The following is a 15,201-nucleotide window of genomic DNA, read 5'->3' on the forward strand; positions in this document are numbered from 1 at the left end:
GGCAGGCGGCTGCTTTGTCTGCTCCAACGGCTCCGACAGCCACGGACCAAAAACCTATGGGGCCCTCGGCGAGGAGGCGGCGCAGAGCTGGGCTTCCAGCAGCCACATCTGGAAAGAATCAGCCGGCGGCTGCCACCGCCGCCACTGAGAGCCGTCCCCAGCGCCGAGCCCCACGCCAGGCCAGGGAGGAGGCACTGCCAAAGTGGCCAGTGGAGACAGCTGTGGGCACACGGATGCACAGGGCAGATGCACAGAGGCACACGCATGCACAGGGATGCACACATGCCCATGGGCACATGCATGCACACAGATGCACACACATGTGCACAGGGACACACAGATGCACAGGGGCACACACAGGCACACTGGCAGAGCAGCGCTGGTGCAGAGCGGCCAGCTGCTGGCAGACATGGTGCTCGGAGAAGCAGTGCCCGGGATGTGCCCCATCGCAGCTGCTTGGGCACCAGCTCCAACCTACTCCATCTTCAGCTGATACCGGCCATGATGGGACACAGAGCTGGGGTCCTATCAGCCTGCTGCACCCTGGGGCACCCCAACCCCACAACCACCTCAATCTGCTCGCTTCTCACCAGGGGGCCCGTAGTGACCTTGCTGGAGAGACCCAAGGAGACCCAGGCAGACTCAGCATTACCCCATCAGCTGCTCTCTCACCACCCCGGCACTGTGCTTCCCTGGCCTGATGGCTCGTGCCGGGCACCAGCACCCATCCATCACCGGAGCAGGCCCAGTGCTGTGTCCCCGGCTTCCCATTTCTCAGGCTGATTGCTCCTGTCGCTGCAAAGCCCAGCGTTAAACACCTCATTTTCTCCTCCCATATTGAGTTGGAAAATACTATTAACATTTCATTACAGCTTTAAAGATCCCTCTCAGCCCGGTACAAAGATCTAGCCCTCCGGCAGGATCGCTCCTGCACCCAGCAGGCTGTGCTGGTCCCTGTCCCTCCGGTGACAGAACACAGGGAGGGTGAGTCCCACGTGCCCCAGTTGTGGGACGGGATGGTAGCCCAAGGCAGAGGTGGACATCAGCGCTGCACGTTGGCTCAGTGACCAGCCGGCACGATCTGTACCCATGGCACGCTCAGCGGCAGCCAGGGCACAAAGCAGCAATGGAACAGCAGCATCCGCACAGGCCAGCATGAGCCCGGGCGCTCCCGAGCGGGTTTTGCTTCTCAATGCCTTTCCCTCACCCACGGGAGCCTGGCCGGGCAGTAACAGCATCAGCCATTATTAAATACCAGCAAATTAGCTCTCTGATGCTCTCCCAACAGAGTCTGAACACTTGCGAGAGGCACCTTTAGCCGCCGGCTGGCGAGGGCAGTGCCAGCAGGTTCATGGCCAGCGTTCAGCCAGAGACTTCCCAGCCCTGGCTCTGCCAGGTGGCCAGCGGTGCCCAGCCCTGGTGCTGCCCAGTCCCAGTGCAATGGCACGCACCGCTCACAGCGCTCTCCACTCCCGCACCAGGATGGAGAGAGCTGTGGCAAACGCATTCAAGCACAGTCCTGAGCATCGCCCCAGAGCCACGCGCTCCCCTTCACCACTCCTCCTGCCAGCGACACTGCAGCTCCCTCCGGCCATGTGCCCAGGTCAACATTCACCAAGGACCCACCACTGCTTTGGCACTTGCCAGGGTTCCAGCACAGCACCACACAGCCGTCATCCATGGGCATCACCACTGCGGGACCAAACAGCCACCAACGGGGCCCTGTGGGCACAGGGGGAGCGGGAAGGGGCTGGGGACACCCGGGAACACCAAGCCAGGGAGGGAGTGGATTGCAGCCATTCTCAGCGCCTGGGAAGGGGAGGGAAGGGTTAAAGGGAGCACAGCAGGGCAGGGGAAAGTAGCCAGATGCCAGCCTGGCTACCGAAACCATGCTGGGCTGCAGGGAAGGAGGCAGCTGCAGAGAGGGACTTGATGTGCCCACAGCACCCAGCCCTGCTGCACCGCCAGCACCCCAAGCATCCACAGCACCGTCACCCTTGGGTGCAGCCTGGCCCTGCCACATCCCCAGTGATACTCCCACTCCCTGGGAGCATCACCCCACCACGGTGCATGGGCATCAAGGAGCACGGTGGCACCCAGCAGCAAGGTCCTTGTGCAGGAAACAGGCAGAGCTGGCAGCCCAGAAGAGCCCCGGGCACAAGGGGCTGCCTGTTGCCAGCAAAGGGCTAATTGGTGTCAAGCCAGGTGAATTCGGGACCGCCACGAGAAAAGCCAGGCCAGCGAGGGAGCCTCGAGGTGGGAGGAGAGCCACCAGACCATGGCCCTGCTGCTCCTCGGTGGCCGTGGCCAACAGCCCCGGTCCTCTGCAGCATCCCCCAGCAAGCAGGGACACCGCAGCCGGCCCCACAGTGGGAGCTGCGGTGGGGCAGCAGTGGGGCAGAGTAGGGTTCGCACCCACAACTTCATCCCGGCCGGAAAGTGAGGCAAGAAAATGTAAAATAATGAGATGTCACCCCAGGCTGAGTAATAATCCCCCTCTGGAAGGAAACTTGGCACACGCCAGCCTGCGCCCGCCTGCCAAGTCCTGCTGGGAGCGAGGTTTCACAGGCAGGCTAGAAACCTCAAGAAGAAGTTTATAAGGGACTTGCTGACACACCGTTAAGCGTGGCAGTGGCAGGAGCTGCTCAGCCCTGACCACCACCCTGGGACACGGCTGGGATGCACCAACATCGTCCCGTGCCAGCATCGCCCTGCGTGCCCCAGCCCGCCTCCTTGGCATTTGTCCCTTAATCCATGCTGAAGGGATTGGGGGGGCTGTGAGAGCAGCATCCGACCACGGGATAGGGGACGTGTGCGGGCTCAGCACCTCTTTGCAGCCCCCCAGCTTGGCCAAGCTGCCACAGGATCCAACCTCACAGCCCCTTCCTCCTCCTCCAGATGTCCTGCCCGGCACTGATGGCTCCAGAGGCCGGTAGCACCCGGGGGCTCCAATATCCTGGCAAGCACCATCTGCTCTGCCCCTGCCCGGGCTTCCCCTGCAGTGAGGAGGGGGCTGCCCCAGCACCCATGGCCTGGGAGGGACAGAGGGAGCCATTAGGGCTGGCTGCCGCCTGGGGAAGTTTCCCGTGTTACCGGAGGGCCGGGGGGGAACCAGGCAGCTCCGGCGGCTGCCGGCCACGCGCGCCCTGGGCACTGCACCACAATTGGATTTGCAGCTGCCCTGCCTTTTACTGCATGGAAATTGAATTGTAAAATGTCAAAGACATTTCCTAACTGCGCCATATTAGCCTGGTTTTATTAAATACTGTTATCAGAGGAGATTATTAATGCAATCAAATGCAGGCAAAAAAACCCAGAATTAACTGGCCACCGCACAGGAGGACGCACTGGAGGGCAGGAGGCAGCCGGCGAGGTCCTGCCCGCGGACCCCATGTCCCCGAGGGGCCTGGCTCCTGCCTCCCGCTGCCCCCACATCCCGGAGCACCAGCAAAGCAGCGATTCCACCTGGCTGCTGCAGCTCTGCTCGCAACACGGGATGGGTCCCCACGGGATGGCACCACCCCAGAGGGTAATGAGAGGGTGAAGGGGTGCTCACTGAGCTTTGGGGTCCTTCCCCTGCTGCCCGCATCACACACATCCTCCAAGGAGCTGCCTGGCTCCTGTCTTGGACTTTTCATCCATAGCGGGCTTTGCCCACTCCACATGGTCCGGAGCCAGAGCAGCATGGCCGGAGGCAGCCATGGGGCCAGGACAGTGCCAGTGGTGCCAGCGGGGCTGGGGTCCCTGCCCAGGTAGGGCAGGACGCACTCGCTGTGTGTGGCAGTGGGGCCAGAACTGGCTGGGATAAGTCCCGAGCTGCCGAGGCTGCTGCCAGCGACACACAGGGCAGGACACAGAGCCCTGCACTGATGGCAACACGGGAACAGGGCTCTCCTGCCCGAGACATGGGCACCCTGAAGAGCTGCCCCTGCCTCAGCACCCACACCCCCAGGCAGTGGGGCTGGGCTGGGTTACCCGGCATAGCAGGGTACATGGGGTGCTGGGCTCCATGCCCAGCTCCTGAACGCAGCCAGGAAGCGTGGCTCACCCAGCCCCAGGCATCCCAGAGAGAGGTACCCAGAGTGCAGTGGCACACGAGGACATGAGCCCTGACAGCAGCCTGGGGGACCAGGACAGCACCAAGGGCCAGGCAACACCGCCCCACAGGACACAGCCCCGGCTCGCACCCACACAGCCGGGCTACAGTCAGCCCCTGCCGTCCCGGGTGCTAGCCCTGGCACCACGGGGACACGTGCTGGGACATCTCCTTTGCTGCAGAAAGCTGCCATGCGTGGAAGCCCTTTGCAAATCCCCACAGCCCAGCGGGAGGAGAAGCTGGAGCAGAGGGGCCCAGCCCTCCGCTTGAGGTCCCTCCCATGGCACTGGCGGGTGCCACACAGAAGCCATTTCCAAAGTGGACGAGCCGCAGGCGGCACTGGCCTCTGAGGGAAGGAGGCCACTCGCTCCAACACACCATGGCCGAGGAACCGCAGCTCCCCTGCGTGGCACAGCACAGCCCCATCTCCCATTGCCTGAAGTCCTGGGTGCCCGGATGGGGTCGGTGCAGTGGGCACAGACGCTGCTGGGGATGCCCCGGGGCCCCGTCCCATCCCACAGTGCCCAAGCAGGGAAGCCGACGGGAAAACGCCAAGTCACTACAATTCTTCGAGGTAGCACCAGGGAGGAGGGGACAGGGAGGGAAACAGTTTGCTGCCAAATCCCTGCATCTGATTTGCGTAACTTTCAGACAACCTTATCAATTATGGATGCCCGGGAAGCGAGCGCGGTGCGCGCTGCGGCCGGCCCGGGCCCCACAGACTCATACTCCACACGCTAAATTGGGCCCCACGTCGCCATAGCAACCCGTGTTAATTCACGCAGGGATTTTTAAAATCTCATTTATTAAACCCCACATGAATAGGATATTATCCAGATAACAGAGCTAAGTTACAAATCTTCCTGGTGCCACGCAGCGCGGGGAGCACCCGAGGCACGCGTGGGACAGGCACGCGGAGGGGGACTGGGGACGCTGCAGCATGGGGACAGCCCCTGCTCTGTGCTCTCCCACCCTGTGCCGTGCACCGCTCCTCCAGCCCCACTGCCAGAGGTGCTCGGGCACCCCGGGCCGGGGCACGGCACCTACTGCCACACACGTGGCCCTGCCACCAGGCAGGAGAGTCGGGTCCCATGGGGGAAACGATGCCAGAGCAGCCCAGCATCAGCACTGGTGGGATCAGCAGAGCTGGAGACGTGCAGCCCAGCCAGGGCATGGGGCAAGCATCCAGGCCCACAGCAGGAATGTCCCCAGTGCCAGGCTTGGCCTCACTGGGTGTCCCTTGTCCCTCACTCACGAGCCTGGCGCCGGGAGCACCGCTGGCCGCCGTGGCCATCCTGGCAGTAGGAGAGTGGCCGGTGCGGGAGATGCAGCAGAGCAGGGCTGGGAAGGAGAGGGATGCGGGAGGAGGTGGTGGCACTCCAGCACAGCTGGCCGTTGCCACAGCAACACCAGCTGTGCACTGGGTCCGGCAGGGACTGGAAAAGGGTGTGCGGTGGGGACAGCATTGGGCACAGGCCAGGTGTCCTCCCAGTCCCTGCATGCTGCTCCAAGAGGCCACGGAAGCGGCAACACCTGGAGCAGGTTGAGATGAATGGGGCTCTCAGCTGGAGCCTCTTCTCTCCCCATACAGGCCCACGGCAGTGACAGCAACGATGGCACTGGGGACGTGGGGAACACCATGCTGGCCCTGCCTGGCACCAAGACATGGTGGACATCACGCCAGCCCTGAACAGCACCAGGGACCACACGCTGGCCCTGCACAGCACCGGGGACATCTATAGCAGGGACACGGGGGATGCCACACCAGCCCTGCTCAGCGCCAGGACACAGGGGATGCCACACTGGCCCTGCTTGGCCAGGAACATCCCTGCACAGCTGAGGATGGGGGACACCACACCAGACCCGCACGGCTCCAGGGATGTGGGGGTGCCCACATTCGGGGAGCGCTGGGTGCTGGAGGGAGGGACGCGGGGTGCGGCGGCGAAGGGGCTGTGTGCCCAGTGACCCGATGCCACACGAGAGCTCCCCACAGTCCCTGCCTGTGCCCAGGGATGGCACCCGGCCCCCCGGGTCGGCCCCGCGTGCCAGGCCTGAAACCTGCGGCTGCATCAGCACCATGAATAATTCAGTCCCGGGTGGAACGCCTCAACAGAGCAGTTACATCGTACAGAGAGCAGATACTCATGGAGCTACACACACGTACACACACAGATACACACGAACAGACACACGTACACCCCCGCAGCCTCACGGCTGGGCACACACACTCGGGTGCACACACGGAGCCGTGCAAACCCAGCCGCAGAGATGCACCCAGGGAGATACCCATGGAGCCACATCCAAACACCCCCACACGGAGAAACACCAACACAGCCACATCCAAACACACATATGCCAGGGTACACACCGCTACACAAACACAGACACGCACCCAAACACAGACACACATGCACACCCAGCACGCACGTACACACGCACAGACACAGGCAAATGTGTGCAGGCACCGGCGGCCCCGGTGCACACACATACGGTCCATGCACACACGCTCCACGCACACACAGATGTCCCTAGCTCTGCCCTGTCTGCCCGCCTGCAGCCCCCTGCCCATGCCCAGGCCAAGCCCCCGCCCTCCCCCCGGTGCACCGGCCCGGCCCGGTTCCCCGGGGCCGCGGGAGCTGCTCCCGGGCGCAGGGCAAGGGCAGCCCGGCCGGTGCCCGGCCGTGCCGGGGGTTGCACCGGGACCGGCGGGGCGATCCTGTCCAGCACCGAGCACCCGCTCAGCGCCCGCAGATGCTCCGCCGCCGCCAGTCCCCCCCGCCGGGCTGACACCCCCCCCGCCCCGCAACCCGGAGCGCCGCCGGGGGGGTCCCCGGCACGTCTACGGCCCCCGCCCGCGCCGCGTCGCACCAGGGAAGGGCCGGGGATGCTCCGGGGCCGGGCAGGGAGGCATCCCGGCCCGTCCCCGGGAGCAGCGGGCGGGATGCGGGCCCCGAGCCGCTGCGCCCGCTGCTACGATGCTGGTCCGCGCCCCCCCCCCCCCCCGCCTCGTCCCCCGGCGCCCCCGGCCCGGCCCGGCCCGGCCCCGCCGCGGCGGCAACTCACTGGCTTTGCCGGGCTTGGGCCTCTGCAGCAGCTTCTGCACGGCCACGACGTCCTCCGCCTTCACCGCCTGCACCAGCTCCTGGTCCTTGCCCATGGCTCCGCGGCGCCGGGGCTGCCGGCTGCGGGCTCACGGCCCGAGCATCCTCCGCGGCGCGGCGAGGGGCGGGCGGCACGGCACGGCACGGCACGGCACGGCACGGCACGGCTCGGCTCGGCTCGGCGCGGGCCCCCCCGCCCAGCCCGCTCCGGAGGCGGGGGCGGGGGCGGCGGCGGCGGGCGCCCGGGGCGGGGCGGGGCGCGGCGGGGCGGGGGGGCCGCACCGGGAGCGCGAGAAGGGGGGGAGTTCCGGGAGGAGGGGGCGCACCGGCAGCGCCGGGGGAGGACGGGGAGGAGGAGGAGAAGGAGGGGGCGGGGGCCGCCCCGGTGTCTGCGGGCGGGGCAGGGGGATCCCCCTCCCCGGCGCGGGGGAAGGTGCCGGGGCCCGGGGGACGCCCCGGTGGGAGCCGCCGCTGCTGTGCTGCCGTGGCGTGTAACGAGCTGGCGGGTCTCAGCGGCCCCGGGAGCACGGAGGGGAGAGAGGGGAGCAAGGCTGATCCGGGCCTCTTCTTCCTCGGGGAGGACCCCGAGGGAGAGGGGGGGCAACGTCCCCCGGGGGAGAGGAGCCGGGGGCTGGCGGGCCGAGCAGACCCAACCCCGGGGCACCCCGGGGGTTGCTCCCCAGCCCCGCTCCGGGATGCCCTTCACCGGTCCCCGTCCCGCCGCTCTGCCTGGCCGATGCAGTCACCGACCGTCAGCCTGTGGTGGCTGATAATGGGAACCAGGCTGGAGCAGCTTTTCAATTTCTTTAAATAAAGCCATTATTACTGCCTAATTTTCCACTTTTGTAGACACAATGGCCAGTGACATTCGTCCCCTTCCACTTTTTTATGGCTTAAATGACTGAGACGTTAAAGGTGCAGAGGGTGCCTGGTTGTGCTGAGGGCTGAAGATGCTGATGAACCAGACAGGAAATGGGGCCAGTGGTGGAGAAGGCGTTAATGTGCTAACGGTGCCCAGTCAGTGCAGAGCCACGGCCACCACCCGCACAAAATCACGCCCAAATTTCTGCTCTCCCAGACGAGTTACTGCCCAAAATCCTTGCAGGTTTCCCAGCTCCAGCAAACCAGCATTGGGATGTGTTTGTCCAAAAGGCTGGTACCCAGCTGGCCCCTAAAGCACTGGTCACCACAGGGCAGCGAGGCAGGCAGCTACACGGGGACAGGCGGCTGCAGAGCCGGGTGAGTGCCTGTGGCAGAGAGAAAGATGGAACCAAGCAAACTCTAGACAAATGTGAACAAAGCTCCTCCCTGATGCCCCCTGCCCACTCTGTACTGGCCCATGTCCCCTAAGCTGGAGCCCAAGGATGCCCTCTGCGGCCCCTGACTCCCTCTGCAGCCCCCAGCTCCAGGCTGACTCCCCCTTAGGGACGGCAGGGTCCGTCTCCTCTCCCCACCCCCACTTTCCAATCCAGGACATTTGGGTTGCCAGCGCAAAACGCTGTCTAATCTGCCCTCTAATCCCGCAGCCTGGCTGCGTGCGGCTGCACGGGGGGCCTGAGCTGGTGTGGGTCTCCCTGGGCTGGGGGCTGGGGCTCCCCAGGCACCCAGGCAGGTCAGGGGCTTCCCTCACATCTGCCACCACTTGATAACAAATGAAGTTCCTCAACAAAGGTCCCTTTGTGCCCCACAGCTCTCTCCTGTCGTGCTCCTGTACCCAGCACCCAGGAACCCAGCACACACATGGGATGAGGCAGCTCCTGCCCCGATGGCCTTGCCGGCCACTGGGACCTTTGTGACCAAGCCAAGACATAGGGCAGCAGGGCTGTGTGGGGCTGAGTGGGGTGCACAGAGCCATCCCGTCCCTCTTCCCCTGCCTGAGCCAGGCTTTTGCAGAAGGAGCTCCAGACCGCCTCGCGTTTCTGCGGCTCCCTCCGGGCTCTTGCCAAGTCGGGTTGGTCTTTACAGAGCAGAAAAATGTGCAGTGAAATGTCTCTGTCGCTGCCTTGCACACGCCGAGCCAAAAACAGCGCCCTGAACGGGGAGAGCCGTGGGCATGGGGAGCTTCGGCTTTGCCTCCCCCCTTACTGCAGGGATGGGCACCATGGAGGGGCAGGCACGTGAAAACTCTTGCTTGCAGGAGCCGGAGGCACCACCGGCAGCAGGAGGGCTTGCCCCACGCAGGGGTCCCCCCGCTTCTCCCTGCCATGGCTGCCTTTCCGACGGCCGCAGGCGAGGAGCACGGTGGAGGCCCCTGCCCGGGTGCGGGAGGCTGGACGGGCCTGGGAGTGTGCGGGGCCCCAGGCGCTGGATTAAAGGAGAGGAAGGAAGAGATGAAAGCAGCGTGTGGAGGATGGCTCCGCTCGGCACAGGAAGCCAGCGCCCCCGTGCTCGCCCCCCTCCTAGCGATCAGGGGCTCATGGTGGCAGCCGCTGCTGGAAGCTGCCACAGGGTTGAGGATGATGCTGGTGGGATCCTGGCAGGGCCCCCCCCGCGTCCCCCTGCTTCATGCACTGCCCTATCCTGGGTGCCAGCCCTCGCCTGGTGGCACACAGCACCCAGCACCTGCGAGGGGCTGGATCCCGTCCTGCAGGGAGGGCACGGCTGCCCTCGAGGCACACGGGCATCCTGTGGGCTGCCCTCTCCCTGCCCTCCGGCACGGCTCTGCCTCACGGCTGCCAAACCCTCCAGCTCCAGCACAGCAGGAGTAAGGGGCCCAGGAGCCGAGGACAGACATCAGCCCCCCGCGCCCACCCCAGCTCCCCATTGCCTGCACAGGGGGGCAGAGCCGTGGCCCCCTCCAGCACCCAGCAGCATCTACGAAAATATTTTATTGTGGAAGTGGGATGTGCAGGAGCTCTCTGTACAGTACAAGCCAGCGGCAGCGACGCAGTCACCAGCACACAGACACGCAACAGCAGCACCCGAAGCCCACTCTAGGGGGGCACTGGGAGCCAGGGGGAGCATGGCCCCTATGTGGCCTTGGGCCTGGCATTGAGGCGGATGATGGCTCGGTAGTCCCGCACCAGGTCCCGCAGCTGGTCCAGGTAGGGGTTGATGTTCTCCTCCATCCACTCCTCCACCGTGTCGGGGAAGTAGACCCTCTCCAGGTGGGTGCGCAGGTCGCGGACGAAGCTCTCCCAGTCCTCGTGGAGCCTGTTGGCAGGAAAGCAGGGGGTCCAGCTTCCTCCTGCGAGGGACCCCAGACCCAAGCCTGGGACCCAGCCCAGCCCCACATAGGCCCCCAGCACCACGTACTTCAGCACCTTGCTGCCGAAGCTCTCCATGTTGCGGGGGTTGCCAAACTGACGCTTCCGGTGATAGGGGCTGAACCAGCCCTTGATGGCACTGGGGAGACACGAAGGGAGTGTAGGGGCACAGGGGCCACCCGGGGATGGGGAGCAACACTCCAGGCAGGTCCCTTCCCCCGCTGAAACTTTCGTGCTCTGGCCCCATGGCCTGAGCCAGCCAACCCGCTGCCTCCCACCACCTGTTACCTCTCTTCTTCCAGGGCTTTAAGGATGCTCTCCTTCAGGTGGCCATTAACCTGCTCGACCATGTGGTAGATCTCCGCGCCAGGGAATGCTCCCCTGCCCTCACTGGGGAAAGGGAGGAGGAGGTGAGAGTTCAACACATGGGGTGCACCAGTTGTGCCAGGGCTCTGGTCTGGATGAACCCCAGCACCCTGCATGGCTGGAAGACACCCGTCCTTGCCCCAGGTGGCTCTGGGACTGGGGCATTTGGGTAAGCAACCCACTGCTCCCCTCCAGCGCATCCCTCCTGATGCAACCGAGGCGGCAGTGCCACACACCAAGTGCTCTGCTCCAGCTGCATGCTCTGGAAGCCCAGCACATCCAGGACCTTCCTCTTCGTCTCTTCCGTGAAGCCCCCTGGGAAGGGCAAGGAGAGGGGCAGAGGTGCCTGGGCCACCCCACTGTCAGGTGTCCCTCAAGGCTGGGGGAGCTGAAGGTCTCCTTCCCCTGCCACCCGCCCCCCTCCCAGCATCCTTCCCTGCCTGCAGGACAGGGTCTCTGGGTTAGGGAGATGGGGGATGAGCCCGGCCGCGAGGGCTGGTCCGGTACCGGCAGCACGGGGGTGTCTCACCGTTCACCAGGGTCTGCAGGCAGATGGCCAGGGAGGGGATGCCGACGGGCAGCAGCTCGCACAGCACCGAGTAGTGGTCATACCTGCGGAGCGGTACCAGCCATGCCATCGCCTCCTGCACCACCACCGGCGGAGCTGTGTGGGCATCAGGGAGGGTGGGGGTCCCGCTGCCCCTCACCTCTGCCAGCCGGTGAGGACGATGCCCTGAAAGCGCAGCGGGGCCAGCTGCGGCAGGGCCTGCATCACCTTCAGCCAGCTCAGGTGGTTTTTGAGGTGGTAGCTCAGGGGGGGCCAGGTCTGTGCCGGTCCTGTGGTGCCCTTGAAGGCGCTGGCAAACCACACTGCTTTGAAGCCACTCTCTGCGTACTTGGTGAGGAATGGCCCTGCAGCAGGACAGGTGTGACACACCAGTGCCACCACCCATGGGGGGCTGTCCCCCCCACCAGCCCCCAGAGCCCGGTACGCTGCCTTACTGATCTGCTCAGCCTCGAAGTCAGGTGCGTAGAACCACACCATGGGCGAGACATGCTTCACTATCCCAGACTCTGTGAAGGGAGCAGGGATGGGGATATGGGCACTGGTGCCAGTGGCAGGAGGATGCCCGGGGCTCCTCATGCTCCCCTGAGACCTGTGTCCCCACAGGACCAGGCACGGTCTCCAGCAAGGCACTGGGCACGACGCTTGCCAGGGTGGCCACACGGACGAGCGCTGCCAAGACCCCCGGCTCAGGTGCCACCATTGCTGTCCCCATCCTCTCACCCCGCAGGGCTCCCACGCTGATCTTCCTCAGCATGTCATCCCACATGAGCACTCGCAGCCCCCTGTACTGTGTGGCAATAAAGGCCAGCACCTCCTTGATGTGTTTCAGGTACATGGTCCCCATGTCGCCCCTGTTGTGGCTCATCCAGTTCTTGGAGTCCATCCCCTCCCCGAGATGGAAGACCTGGATTTGAGTGGAAAGGGGGATGCTCAGCACCCCTGGGAGCACAACTGGAGCCTGGGGCGAGGGCTAAGGTCCCTGCATGGCCCATTGCCCACCTCATCCGCGCCAATGTGGATCCAGGTGGAGCGTCTATGCCTGTCGATCACCTGCGACAAGATGGTCTTGAGCAGGGCCAGGGTGTCAGGGACGTGGGGGTTGAAGCTGTTGGGGAAGCGCTCAACCTCCCGCAGGTGCTGGTACTTCTCGTGCTTCAGGATGAACTGCATGGGAGGAGCCATCACAGGGAGTTCCGGGCCATGGGCCAAAGGGATGCAGGATGAGGAGTGGGAACGGGACCCCCTACCTCTACGTGCCCAAAGGTCTGCACCAGGGGAACCACCTCCAGTTTGTGGAGCTCCGCCAGCTGCTGGATCCGCTCGATGTCCTCCTCGCTGGGAGGGCAGGGACAGGCTCACCAGGGGATGCCGGGGGCAGAGTGTGAGGGCACTCCCTCCTCCTCCGGCACCCTGCCCGTGCAGCCCTGGCCACCCCATGCCTGTGTGGACTTTACTATGGGGACACAAATATTGACCCGACGGGGCAGGGAGCTGGTCTGCTGGCGGCACAGCCCAGCACTCCAACCACCGTTACCACGGGCACGGGTCCAGGCGGGTCACACCCAGCCTCCTGCTCACCGGGACCTGCCAGGGCCACACCGAGTCGGTAGCCCCTGGCCAGCTCAGCATGCAGCCCCAGCTCACCTGTAAGCGTACGGGGACTTGAGGATTTCCAGCTCCCCCTTGAAGGGGAACATGTCCTCGTACTCGATGAGGATGCCGTTGGCTCCCAGCTGGGAGAGGAGAGGGAACACCTGCGGGGCAGGCAGGGTGGGCTCAGCTGGTGGGGATGGCACAGCCCCCGGCTGCCAGTGGGGACAGCCAGCAGGTCGAGCCTTGCTCTGCCTCTGCTGGTCCCTCCCCAGCATCTCCCGCCATTCCCCAGGCATCCTCACCTGCTCCAGGTAGGAGACCCTGGGTGCAGCTCCCTTGAGGTCCAGGTGGACCAGCCTCATCTCGGTGGCGCTGACATCCCGGGGGACCTGCTGCCCAGCCTCTTGCCTTGGGGCCGTTATCTTTGCCACAGGAATCTTCACAGCCTGGCTCTCGGGGCCGGTGTCACCCACGTCCCCCCAGAACCCGCTGTCCTTGCTGACGTGCTTGTGCAGCTCCAGGGTAAAGCTGGAGGGAGTGGATCAGGGCTGGGGGTGCCGTGGGGTAGGGGGGCACCAGCTTCCCCCCAGCACCAGACCTCCATGTGGGCATGACCCAAGGGCACCGCACAGACCCCGGCACCACTGAGGCCACCCACCCACACCTGGGGTCCTGCTGTCACCTCACCTGTCACGGAAGAGGAACTTGATGCCAGCCAAGGCCACAAGGAGCAGCACAACGAGGCGCAGCAGGTTCAGCCTGTGGCTCCGCTGAAAGGCCATCTCTGCAGGGCACACACAGGGGTTTGGCCACGTGGCAGCACCCCAAGGGACCCTGAGCACAGGTTACCCTGCGCAGCCCCACATACTGTGCCCTCCTGCCCTGACCAGGGCAGCACAAGACCCAGAGAAAGGGTGAAGACCCCTCCTGCCACCCTGGTCCCTGTCGGGGACATGCCCCTTATGCACCCATCTCCCTCTTACCTCATGTGCCCCGGCACAGGGGCCAGTGGCTGGACCTGCCTTTGCCTCTGCCTGCAAGGGCAAAGTCTCCTTGGGCTCTGCCAGCGCAGGAGCAAACAAGGTGGTGGCTGCAGGGCAGGTCCCCACTGGGGGATCCTCTCGAGCTTCCGTGTCCCCTCGGAGAGGAGGGCTGTGTCACAGGGCGGCTGCGCGGGGTGGCATCACGGGGTGGGCACGGTGCAGCCGGGGCCCACCAAGGCACAGGAGGCAACAACCCTGTGGACGGAGGAGAGGTGATCAGGGACCACCGGGACACACTGAGCTGCTCCGAGGATGGGCATTGGCGTGGGCACCACGTGTGCTCCCCTAGCCCCCACAGGGACAGGCTCATGCCACGTGCAGCCCCACAGCATCTTCCCGGGGGGGGGTCAAATCCCACCCGGCACCATGGAGGGGAAGGCGCACGAGCTGCTTCACTTGCCAGAAAACAACCTCAGAGCGGGGCAGGAGCCCAACGGGGTCCAGCACCTGGGATCAGAACCCGGCGAGAGGAGCTGCCGTTTTCCCCGCAGAGGTGGAGAGGGACGAGGGCAGGACTGGCCATGCTGCCACTGCCAGGGGCTGCGAGACACGGCACTGCGCAGTGGGAGGCTGGGCTGGCTAAACCAATGTTTGATCCCTCATGGGACACAGAGGACAGACCACGCGGGTGCAGGGAAGAGCTTGTGTCAAAGAGCTGTCACCCTTAAGGTTAATAAAATTCATATGAAATCTTTTTTTTCCCTAAACCAATGTTGGGAACAGAGACAAGGATCTTCCAATTCAGAGGAAAGTGATCCCAAACCAAAGGCAGTCTCTGCAGAGCATGAGGCAGGAGGTGCCCCTTCTCTGGTCCCCCCCCCAAGACACAGCTCAAGGGATCATGCAGAGATTCGTACCCGCTGGTGTATGACCAGCCCGACACTCAGACCTGCAGCAGCATCCCGTGCTGCACCATGGCTGTGGCAGGAGGTGCTCAGCCAGGCCAGACCCCATTGAGTAACATCACCAGGGGCACTGCCATGACCAGGGGCATCGCTCCCGTGAGCCCGGGGAGCCACTGACCTCTGCAGCCCCAATGCAACCCCCTGGGAAAGCACCGCAGGGGAAAACACCAAGCATACCCTGTGTCCCCTGCTCCTGCAGCCCCCTCGGGGATCCCCCTTGCCCAGGTGACAAAGGGTGTCACCCTGTGGGCAGTACATCTCCCATGGCACAACAGACAGGAGGAGGCACAAATCCTACTGGAAGCTGCACATAAGAAGCACTA

General features: G+C 64.7%; 2 protein-coding genes across 2 annotated transcripts in view; both read right to left on the reverse strand.

The window, feature by feature from the left end:
* CASKIN1 (CASK interacting protein 1) overlaps positions 1–7,253 on the reverse strand; it is a 32,148-nt gene extending 24,895 nt beyond the window's left edge. The window contains exon 1 of the mRNA XM_074158431.1: positions 7,160–7,253. Within this exon, the coding sequence (XP_074014532.1) occupies positions 7,160–7,253 (94 nt within the window). The remainder of the gene's footprint in view (positions 1–7,159) is intronic.
* Positions 7,254–10,166: 2,913 nt separating this feature from the next.
* Positions 10,167–13,712, reverse strand: LOC141471898 (hexosaminidase D-like). The gene is made up of 13 exons (XM_074158630.1): positions 13,618–13,712; positions 13,233–13,458; positions 12,982–13,091; positions 12,585–12,672; positions 12,337–12,501; positions 12,058–12,241; positions 11,772–11,843; positions 11,477–11,681; positions 11,299–11,381; positions 11,006–11,084; positions 10,692–10,793; positions 10,453–10,542; positions 10,167–10,350 (listed from the first exon to the last, which is right to left on the reverse strand). The coding sequence occupies exons 1-13, from the start codon at positions 13,710–13,712 to the stop codon at positions 10,167–10,169; spliced, it is 1,683 nt and encodes a 560-aa protein (XP_074014731.1).
* Positions 13,713–15,201: the final 1,489 nt, after the last annotated feature.

Source organism: Numenius arquata, chromosome 14 (genome assembly GCF_964106895.1).
Source record: "Numenius arquata chromosome 14, bNumArq3.hap1.1, whole genome shotgun sequence".
NCBI classification, from domain to species: domain Eukaryota; kingdom Metazoa; phylum Chordata; class Aves; order Charadriiformes; family Scolopacidae; genus Numenius; species Numenius arquata.

Coding starts and splice junctions, on each gene's coding strand:
- LOC141471898 (XM_074158630.1), bottom strand. CDS start 13,712: ATGGCCTTTCAGCGGAGCCACAGGCTGAACCTGCTGCGCCTCGTTGTG. Junction 12,673..12,981: donor AAGTCCCCGTACGCTTACAG/GTGAGCTGGGGC, acceptor CTGCCCTCCCAG/CGAGGAGGACATCGAGCGGA. Junction 12,242..12,336: donor TCCACATTGGCGCGGATGAG/GTGGGCAATGGG, acceptor ACTCAAATCCAG/GTCTTCCATCTCGGGGAGGG.